This window comes from Haliotis cracherodii, unplaced genomic scaffold, assembly GCF_022045235.1.
Source record: "Haliotis cracherodii isolate W230 unplaced genomic scaffold, xgHalCrac1.p SCAF_20, whole genome shotgun sequence".
In the NCBI taxonomy this organism is placed as follows: Eukaryota; Metazoa; Mollusca; class Gastropoda; order Lepetellida; family Haliotidae; genus Haliotis; species Haliotis cracherodii.
The window spans coordinates 9,176,604-9,188,079 of NW_027266276.1; the positions used below are offsets into that span (position 1 = coordinate 9,176,604).

Here is an 11,476-nt window from a genome sequence, read left to right on the forward strand (position 1 = left end):
TCGGGGCGAACCGGGATTCGAACCCACAATCATAGGTTTCTGGCGTGCCCAAGGGACGCAACTCTGCACAGCGAATCGCAGTGCCTCAGACGACTGAACCACCCGTGCCCCCTTTAAATTTAGACATTGTTACACGTAACTTGGTATAACACAACATTATACATAATTGTTTTAATATTTTTTTTAGGTTTTAATGATTATACAAATAAATGAAAATATTTAATAGCCAATTTCTCATTTATGACCCATTCGTGTTATTCCGGGACAAGCCGAATAACGACTCGTGCCCCTGTCGTGGCCATTTTTGCGACGGGGTTCCATCTAAGTGCAATGGGATATAGCTAAAGAAATTGTCAACTCGTTGCGTAATGATTCGCGTAGATTTTCTCATATATTAGTCAAGGACCAACCTGTAGGTCCCGTGACCAAATCATGGAAACAAATGTTTGAAAGTGTTTTGAGTTCCCTGATGTATACAGAACAATTTTGACTTGGGCTGCCCGGTTGAAAATCCCGGGCATTTTGGGGAAGGGTCAACAAAGGTCAAACAGGGGTCAAAATTCAAAATTGTGTCTGGACAATGGATTCTGAAATATGCTGCGTTATTGGCCAAGGATCCTGTGACTTTGCTGAAGCATTACAATTCTTCGTGCAGCCAACCATTTTCGATTTTCAAGGTCAGCTTACGGAGAGGGGCGAGTGGTGACGAATGCGCGCCGTCATGTGTCGCCGTTGCTGAAGTCGACGATCAGACGTCCTAAAATTACACGATGTGGGTCACAACCCCACTGGCGATCGTCGTATCCCAATTGCGTGGATCGATGCTCATGATATTAATCACTGGATTGTCTGATCCAGACTCGATTATTTAGAGACCGCCGTCATATAGCTGGAATATTGCTGAGTGCGGCGTTAAACAACAAACCAACCAACAAACAAACAAACAAACCCCACTGGCGACACATGTTTACCGACACAATTCGAAATTATTCATTTGTCAGAATATTACAAAACTATTCCGCCTAAGCCAAGTGTAAATTAATTAAAATGTTGGTTCACCATAATGTATATTTGAAAAACAACTGTCCATTCCTTAACAAGAATGGAAGGGTTAAACAATAGAATGAAAACTCAGATGATGTTTTGACGTATTGCACATCCGGGATAGAAACCGATTATCAATTATCGATTATTCAAAAATCGTTATTGCATACTGTAATATTGCTTGAAGCATGTTCCGACCCCACAGAACGAACAATCTGACACATTAAGCTCCTGACAATTCAGGTTTATGTCAAAGCAAATCTCATCCTCACAGAAACGCGACTGATTGAAGCATTTGTAAAAGGTGTTTTGTCGGCGTCAGCATCACGAGGCGATCATGGCCAACTCGCACCAGTCAAATAATTAAACACGCGCAGCGCCAGTGATTTGCCTTGAACTAAATATATACAAGTTGCCCTCTGCCCTAGGGTAAAAAGATGTGGCTGAAACATCAGAAACGTACGGAAGCCTTTCAGGGCCGTTTTTTTCAGTTTTAATTCTTGCAATTTCAAGATACAAAGTTGAAATTTCAAGATACATACTATGTGGCGTTAAACAACAAACTAACCAAGCAAAGGTGTACCGGACAGTAGCGCTTATCCGAGAAACTAAGCATTTTACAGATATCATTTGACACCGTGGCTAAACCAACCCATCATGCCAATACACCTTATATAGGGCAGTGTGTATTTACTGGACCAGCTCCTCGTCACGAGGTTGTAATGCGGCCATGTCGTATAGGTCACAGCTACCATATGCTTCTCCTTCAATACTCCAAGTAGTATCAAGCCCACTTTGCGTGACTGTGTTGACCTTGCTCATATTATATTTACAGCTTGTACATTTTGTTAACATCCTTAAAGAGGCTTACACGCCTCGCCAAGGGTTTTTCCACTAACCTAATATGACACCGTATACGGCAACTAAAGACACCATAAGATATTTCTGAACATCCAGGGCATCAAGTTAACACAGTTTCATATTGTCCTTGTTCACCAAAGCTTCCTAGAGAAAGCACACTGCAGTGTTAACATAGTGAGGTCAGTGACTCGTCATCTCAAAATTGAGTTTGTGCTGGTTGAAAAATGAGAAATAATAAGTCTGAATGTTTGGTTATATTTCATTTCAAATTTAAACAATTATTGCATAAATAAAGCGACAAAGCCCTTTCGATATCCAGTAACTCAGTAACACAACTAACTCAGTTCCAATTAAAATATCAAACCACTTGAAACCGTCTTAATTGTTACATCGTCCAGCGCAAATAAAGGTAAATTATATACAGTAAACTACGGTTATAACGAACTCAAAGGGACTACAAATGTCAGTTCGTTATAACCGTAGTTCGTTATAAGCATATAAACAGCATAACTACAGCAAAAAGTCGGGATCAAAATGTAAGTTCGTTATATCCGTCAGTTCGTTATAAGCGTGTTCGTTATAACCGTAGTTTACTGTATTCGAATTCGAAGTCCAATGGATCACTGGAATACAGCGAACCACACGTATGTGAAAACCGCCATTCCATGTTATGAGAATTTGGGTAACAGACTCAAAGAATGAGGAATATGTCGTTAACGAGGAAAGTCTGTCTGATAAGGCCTGGAGCGTTCGCGGATGATTGGAGTCTAGCAATGTTCGTGCTGGCACCAGCTGAACAACGTATACGTATAATGTGTCCGCTGGCTGACATTCCTGACAGAGAGAGCAAATAGTTCAAAGAAACGTTTATCCGTTTCTGATACAATCGCTGCTTTTGGAGATTACTTTGAAGGCGTGTCATGATGCAGTCAGAATCGCGCTGTAAGCAGAGCTTTCTTATGAATATGGAAAGGGTTTACTTATGAGCAAAGCATGACGGACACTGTTCCATCTTTGAGTGGTGTTGATGTTATTTTCCTGGTATCGTTTCTTTTTAAACATAAAGTAAACTAAACGTAACATCATTTTAGCGATTGATTTATTGTCAACTCAACCATTATATTTTTCCAAATTGGACACAAGTCAAACTGTCGTGAAGCACGGACAGGTAAAGGGGACGCTTCTAATGATGATGATGATGATGATGGTGATGAATGAGGACGATGATGATGATGATGATGATGATGATGGTGGTGGTGGTGGTGATGAATAAGGATGAGGAGAAGAATGGTGGTGATGATGAATGAGGATGAGGATGTGGATGTAGGGATGAATGATGATGATGATCATGACGATGGTGGTGATGGATGATGGTGGTGATGGTGGCGATGAATGAGGATGAGGAGGAGTATGGTGGTGATTGTAATTGAGGATAATCATGATGGTGGTGGTGAAGGAGGATGAGCAGGGGGATGGTGGTGATGATGAATGACGATGATAATGATAGTGGTGATGAATGAGGATGAGAAGGATGGTGGGGATGAATGAGGAGGGGATGATGGTGATGATGAATGAGGAGGGGGATGGTGGTGATAAATGAGCATGAGGAGGATGGTGATGATTAATGAGGATGAGAATGATGGTGATGATGAATGGGGATGAGGAGGATGGTGGTGATGAATGAGGATGAGGAGGATGGTGATGAATGAGGATGAGGATGGTGATGAATGAGGATGAGGAGGAAGGTGGTGATGAATGAGGATGAGGAAGATGGTGGTGATGAATGAGGATGAGGAGGATGGTGGTGATGAATGAGGATGAGGAGGATGGTGATGATGAATGAGGATGAGGAGGATGGTGATGATTAATGAGGATGAGGAGGATGGTGGTGATGAATGAGGATGAGGAAGATGGTGGTGATGAATGAGGATGAGGAGGATGGTGGTGATGAATGAGGATGAGGAGGATGGTGATGATGAATGAGGATGAGGAGGATGGTGATGATTAATGAGGATGAGGAGGATGGTGATGATGAATGAGGTGAGGAGGATGGTGATGAATGAGGATAGGGAGGATGGTGGTGATGATTGAGGATGAGGAGGATGGTGATGATGAATGAGGATGAGGAGGATGGTGGTGATGGATGAGGATGAGGAGGATGGTGATGATGAGGAGGATGAGGAGGATGGTGATGATAAATGAGGACGAGGAGGATGGTGATGAATGAGGATGAGGAGGATGGTGGTGATGAATGACGACGAGGAGGGGGGTGGTGATGATAAATGAGGAAGAGCAGGAGGATGTTGGTGAAGAATGAGGATGATGATAATGATGGCGATGGTGATGAATGAGGATGAGGAGGGAATGGTGATGAATGGGGATAAGGAGGAAGGTGATGGTGGTGATGAAGAATGAGGATGAGGAGAATGGTGGTGATCGTGAATGAGCATGATGATCATCATCATGATCATGATGATGGTGATGAATGAAGATGAGGATGGTGGTGATGAATGAGGAGGGGGATGGTGGTGATGAATGAGGAGGATGGTGATGATGATCATGGTGATGATGGTGATCACGGTGATGATGAATGAGGATGAGAAGGATTGTGGTGGTGATGAATGATGATGATGGTGATGGTGATGAATGAGGATGATGGGGAGGGGGAGGGTGGTGATGAATGAGGATGATGAGGAGGGTGGTGATGAATGAGGATGATGGGGAAGGGGAGGGTGGTGATGAATGAGGATGATGGTGGTGATGAATGAGGATGAGGATAAGAATGGTTGTGATGAATGAGGACGAGGAGCAGGATAGTGGTGATGAATGATGATGATGATGATGATGGTGGTGATGAATGAGAATGAGGATAAGAATGGTTGTGATGAATGAGGACGAGGAGGAAGATAGTGGTGATGAATGAGGATGAGGGGGAAGGGGATGGTGATGATGAATGAGGACGAGGAGGAGGCTAGTGGTGATGAATGAGGATGAGGGGGAGGATAGTGGTGATGAATGAGGAAGAGGAGGGGGATGGTGGTGATGAATGAGGATGAGGATGAGGAGGGGGGTGGTGGTGATGATTACTGATAAGGGATATACAAAACTTCTTCATTATTCCCGGACTTACATGTAGAATTCCCGATAAACGTTTGTTATATTCAACGTTATATCCAAATCTGCTACATACATGGACCCGTGAAGATCCGGCGTCGAATAGGTCGTCAGCAACCTATGCTTGTCATATAAGAGGCGATTAACGGGATCGAGTGGTCAGGCTCGCTGACTCAGTTAATGCATGTCATCGATCCCAAATGCATGGATAGATGCTCATGATGTCAATCACTGGATTGTCCGGTCCAGACTCAATTATTTACAGACCACCATCATATAGCTGGAATATTGCTGTGCGGCCTTTAACAACACACAAACAAACATACTTGGCTATATCTGTATAAAGAAAATATCAATATCAATATTTCGTACATTTATTGACATGAGCAGCATATAGAACACGGACACATAATTATGATAATGGCAATGACTATAAATTAAACTTAGAGTGAAACCTTTTCAATGCAGACCTCGTTAATCTGGAAATCCTGCCTCCAAGTTGATCCAGTTGGAAACATCTATGTATACTGAAGGCAACATGACTCCAAATCCTTTAATCCGGAATCTTTTTAATCCGGACGATTTAACCACCAACGGTACTGTTCGGATTAACGAGGTTTCATTGTATCCCGTCATGACAACCGAGCAATGTCATGTCAACGGGATAATATTTCATATGGCTATGTTGAAAAACGTTTAAAGTGTGAGTGAGTGAGTAAGTTCGGTTTGAACAGAAGTTATCTCAAAGCGTGTCGGCTTGATGTGGGAGAAAAGCCCAAAGTGCCAGTCTCTGACGTTTACCATTTTGCTAAAAACCATGGTATGGTGCTGACAAACATAAACATTTTAATGAAATAATTAACAATTATTCCTGGAAAAATATAGACAAAAGTTGCAATAATGACTAGGTATTGTGTATTATGCATCAATATATGAGTGAGTGAGTGCATAAGTTGGGTTGAACGCCGCTTTGAACAGTATTCCAGTTATATCACGGCGTGTCAAGTTAATGAAGGAGAAAAGCCCGAATATGCAGGCATCAGACGTTTACCACTTCGGTGAAACCAAAGAGCACGGGTATGGTGCTAAGAAACCTGGAAACATAATCGGGGCGAACCGGGATTCAACCCAGCGATCACAGGTTTCCGGCGAACTCAAGGGACGCAACTCTGCACAGTGAACTGCAGTGCCTTAGACCAGTAACATGTATCAAAATAATGTACAATAAAATGGTAAACGTTTGCCATACTAAATAAGTGTGAAAGACAACATAATAATGGTTTTTGTATCAAGAAAAATTGTCTTACACCATTAGAAGATAAACAGTGTATGTTTTCATATTTGCGGGTGTTATTGATCATTTGATACTTGGTCACTTTACTTGAACATGACGGAGGGAGCACGGGTGGCCCAGTCGTCTAGGGCGCCGCGATTCGCTGTGTAGAGTTGCGTCCCTTGGGTTTGCCGGAAAGCTATGATTGTGGGTTCGAATCCCGGTTCGCCCCGATTATGTTTCTAGGTTTGTCAGCACCAACCCCTTGCTCTTGGGTTTCACCGAAGTTGTAAACGTCTGAGACCTGCATCACTTCGGGCTTTCCTCCCACATTAGCTGACACGCCGTGATATAACTGGAATACTGTTAAAAGCGGCGTTAAAACAAACCCACTCACTCACTCACTTGAACCTGACGGCGATAACACAACAAAACCCTTCCCATTATCATAAATATACAACGTCAAGGCCAGCGAATAACCAGAGCCCGTTGTATAATTCCGACTTTATCATCCGCATGAAGTTATTAATCAATTAATGAGTGTATCAAGTGTTCGAGAAAAAACAGACTGTTTTTTTGGACGTTGTGAAACAAACAAACATGTCTGTATGTTAAATACATGACATTGTAAATATATGTACAAATATAAGATCGAACGCACAACATAGTTTGCATAATATAATGTGAAAATTATATTAAACAGTGATGAATGATCATGAGCGAGTGATTATTGAAACTAACATCTATTGTCGTCTTTGTTGATAGGAAGCAGCTGTTGCGAAAATACCGAATAATTTAAATGTATGTATTATGCGTTCCTGAAAATGGAAATATGAATTTAAATAACTTATCTGCCTTTATATTGAATTTTTATTTTTATTTTGTACATAACATCACGTTTATGGGTTCTTGTTACGAACAGACGAACGTAGTTCCTTTAATAGATTTGTTTTCTTTACTGCTTCCCACAGTGTCAAATGATATCTTTAAAATGCTTAGTTTCTGGGATAAGCCCTCCTGCCCAATACAATTTTGTTTGGTTGGTTGGTTTGTTGTTTAACGCCTCACTCAGCAATATTCTAGCTATATGACGGCGGTCTGTAAATAATCGAGTTCGGACCAGCCAATCCAGTGATTAATATCATCGCATTTGGGATCGATGACATGCATCGATCAAGTCAGCGAGCCTGACCGCCCGATCCCGTTAGTCGCCTTTTACGACAAGCATATAGTCGCCTTTTAAGGCAAGCATGGGTGGCTGAAGACCTATTCTGCCCCGGAATCTTCACGGGTCTGCCCAATACAAAGACAAACAGTTACAAATATCCCAACGTTTTTTGGTTTTTGGAATGTAAAAGTTCCATATCAAACTGTACGAAAACACTGTTTGCCTCCTATTTGTGACATAATTCTAACCACACAAGGGAAACATATAGAGTGAGTGAGTGAGTGAGTTGAGTTATTAAGCAGTATTAGTCTGTCAGCTTAACATGGGAGGGTGGCGCTGGGGCAGCCTGGTAGGCTAAAGCGTTTGCAAGTCACGGCGTGCCAGTTCTTACCCGGGAAAGGTTCGGTCACATTTTATCCCCGGGGAAGACTGACTGACTGAATATGGTTTTACAAGAAATGGGCTTCACACATTGTACCCATGTCGGGAATCGAACCCGGGTCTTCGGCGTGACGACCGAACGCGTTAACCACTAGGCTACCCGACCGCCCACCCCGGGGAAGAACTGTCTAGGGGAATGTTGAGCCTGGTATACCGTTTCGATTCTCCACATGGGTACAGTGTGTGGAACCAATTTCTGATGTCCGTCGTGATATTGTTTGAATATCACTAAAATCATACTCACTCACTCAGTCATGTGGAAGGAAATCCCAAAGTGTATCATGAATGGTAAATATATAAACAGGGGTATACGGCTACAATCAAACTAATGGCAAGCTGTCTCATAGCACACATAGCCTCATAATGTCAAAAGAATGACAAGAAGAATGCATCTAAATTCCTCCGCCTATTAATCCACAAAAATGTACAGCATATGTTTTAAATATATTTGTACTAATATTTGATACTGCTGACGTGTCCACAGGGAATCCCATTGTTAGGTACCTATACGTGTTCCTATAGGTTTTCCCTCCCTGCCTGTATGACTCGATTAATGTCAATTTATTAATTTAATTCTAATTAATTTATCTAAAATCATTAGTCACTTGAACCATGTTAACAAACACTCCTCGTGATAAGTATTGGTTTCGAACCATCCTACTGTACGTTACATTCGACTTTATAACTACGGATAATATATTTTTAGAACATATTTTTTAAAACCCAAAAGATCCTAGTTTATATACAATATATACAATGCCTGATGATCGCGCAAACAATAAAGCTGGTAAAATGACGAAGCTGACGACATATGTACTAAAACTGAAGTTAAAATGCACAAGTGAGAAAAATCAGCCTAGCAGTTTCAGAAAATTGGATTCACTATATAAATACCTACGTAAACTACACGACCGACACGAGATTGACAGACAAGTGATTGTGGAGTACAATGCCTCTTTAAGAGTACTGCTACCTCTAGATCTGAAATTTACTTGTTGCTTAATCAGTACCAGACACGACCCGTTAAGATCCGGGGTAAAATAGGTCATCAGCAACACATGCTTGCCTTAAAAGGCGACTATGCTTGTCGTAAGAGGCGACTAACGGGATCGGGTGGTCAGGTTCACTGACTTGGTTGAAACATGTCATCGATCCCCATTGCGCGGATCGATGCTCATGATATCAATTTCTGGATTGTCTGGTGTAGGCTCGATTATTTACAGACAGCCGTCATGTAGCTGGAAAATTGCCGAGTGCGGCGTTAAACAAACAAACAAACAAAAGGTACCAGTGAAGTGATTGACGAGGAACAAGCCACGCCGTCGGGTAAAACGACATGATGTCAACCAAGTCAGTGTGCCTAAGCACCAGACCCATCTAAACGCCCGTTACGGTGAAGGCACGTTGCAGGGGACTAATTCTAACCCGGAATCCCGACGGGGATCCCTAAACTAAACATGAATTATACATCACGAACCACAAATGGTGATCGATCATGATAATGGTCATTGTACTACTTCCACCAACAACCACTTTCAAATCATGTCTGAAGTGGTCAACTGATATAGAAGCAATGAATCCCCCTGACGGTAGAGAGCACAGAGGTTTGTCTCCCACTATTCAAAGTAATCTGTGCCAGATGAAATCAAAATGGTCACATGTCATTACTGATTGTTTGCCGAACAGGAGGTTTGTTCACAGACTCTCTGAACATTGCCATATTGAATCGCATTGACGGTCGAGACGACAACGTGATGTACTGGGTGCTTGCCGGCGCCATCTTCCGCTTCCGGCATAACACCAGGTCAATGAATTGCCTCCTGAACCTCCTGGCGCTGAACGAGTAAAGGTAGAAGTTCATGGCATGGGTTGAGTCACAGAGAACGTAGGCAATTGTATCAATGAGATAAATGACAGCCCCACTCATAGAGTTTGTGGGATAGTTCAGGTACGGAGACAGTAACAGCATAACGCATCGTGGGAATGTGAGTATCACCAAGGCTATAGCTGACAAAACAAGCATCATTGTTATTTGACGTTGACGTTCATTGGACACAACGGCTCCATTTTTCACTGAGCCAGTTCTGTTTAAATATATATGCACCTTACTTGATTTCACTATCCCGGAGATGATCAAGGAATTAAAAATCAGAAGAAGAAGGCAGGGAAGAAGAGCATACACGGTAATGTTAATCCAGAACCATGCGTTCACAACGAAGTCCAGGTGATCTTCATGGGCGATGCAGAGGATATAGGTTTTCATGTTCACGTAGTGCACTGTCCAGAACAAATGAAGGAAGAGACCCAGGAGAGGTATTGTTATTCCGATGACGACAACAAGCGATTTTTTGAAGGTCCAGATTTGTCCGATTTTGAATGGGTACCATACTGCAACAAATCTTTCAACTGACATTGCAACGAGGAGCCAGTTTGCAAAGGTGATGAGAAAGTTGCCACAAAAAGCAAGAAACTTGCATCCAAACTGTCCAATCTGGACTCCGTTGTCTGAGAGCACGAACATCAGAAGCTTGTTAACGATGGCGAGGTTGTCGACGATGGCGAGAAGGGCGATGTAGACGGTGAGGGACCGTGCTGGAGACATCTTGATGATGGTGATCACTGTTGAACAGTTGCCTGGAAATCCTAAAGCAAGAATAACCCACAGGTAGTATGTTTCCATATGGAATGCTATAGCATCAACGGTTTTCCAGTCGCCGGAGTTCGATTCAAGGGTAGCATTCACTTCCATACTCAGTGATGAGTTGTTGGACCAGATCCCTGAAGCCATCTCTGGTATTGTGTCCATATATGAGTCTCATACACAGATGCTGTAACACTGATATCCAATCTTTTGTCAGTAATGTTTAAGTATCGGAAAAGTTTATGCTTAAATGTCTTCTGAATTATTAAGAGCCTCAAGAAATAGCACCTTTAATAGCAGCTTCTCTCCCTAGATGCTGTCTAAATGACAAAGTAGGATGCATTTTTAGCGCTAAGACACATGATAAATTCACCCATAAACGAAATCCAATAATGTATTCACGGTTCCAGCATTGGCTCTTTGTAAAAAAAATATCCACGCGGAGAAGTTCGTTAGATTTTCACCAGAACGCGTGTATCAGTAAACTTCCCTTAGACATTCTCCTGCATGACTAAGTACCTCCCGCGGTTCGCTTTGCTGTGCGTATGGTTAACTATAGCCTTGAGAAGGATTGTCATATGTCATTTTCCGTTAATACTTCACATTTGGAGACTTTTGCTACAGTTGGGTAAGCCTCAACATCAGCAGGGAATTGGTTGGTGCCATGATAAATCATACATAGCTCTCTGGTCTAGCTGTCTCGTGGTAATCCCTCCGGAATTGAAAGGTCTTTCGTGTATGTGTGTCTTTAGCAGGGTGTGTCTTGACGCCTGGGTAGACACATGGAAAAAAAGGCGTCCCGGGTATTTGGTGTGCATTAAACAGCGGACACGTTAGGCAAAGAAAGTTATTTTGGTGAACATAAAGGTTGTTGCTTTCGGAGGATGCAAACAGTGGTGTTTATGGAAAGCGGATATTAGTGCGTGAGAAATTA

General features: G+C 42.2%; 2 protein-coding genes across 2 annotated transcripts; both read right to left on the reverse strand.

Moving 5' to 3' along the window:
* Positions 1 to 3,341: 3,341 nt before the first annotated feature.
* LOC139470479 (mucin-6-like) lies at positions 3,342 to 7,942 on the reverse strand. Its single transcript, XM_071252886.1, has 2 exons — positions 7,939 to 7,942; positions 3,342 to 4,876 (listed from the first exon to the last, which is right to left on the reverse strand). Exons 1-2 carry the CDS (start codon positions 7,940 to 7,942, stop codon positions 3,342 to 3,344), a joined length of 1,539 nt encoding a protein of 512 aa, XP_071108987.1.
* A 1,613-nt stretch (positions 7,943 to 9,555) lies between these two features.
* On the reverse strand, positions 9,556 to 10,870 carry LOC139470358 (probable G-protein coupled receptor 139). The gene has a single exon (XM_071252752.1). It carries the CDS (start codon positions 10,705 to 10,707, stop codon positions 9,556 to 9,558), a length of 1,152 nt encoding a protein of 383 aa, XP_071108853.1. The 5' UTR covers positions 10,708 to 10,870.
* Positions 10,871 to 11,476: the final 606 nt, after the last annotated feature.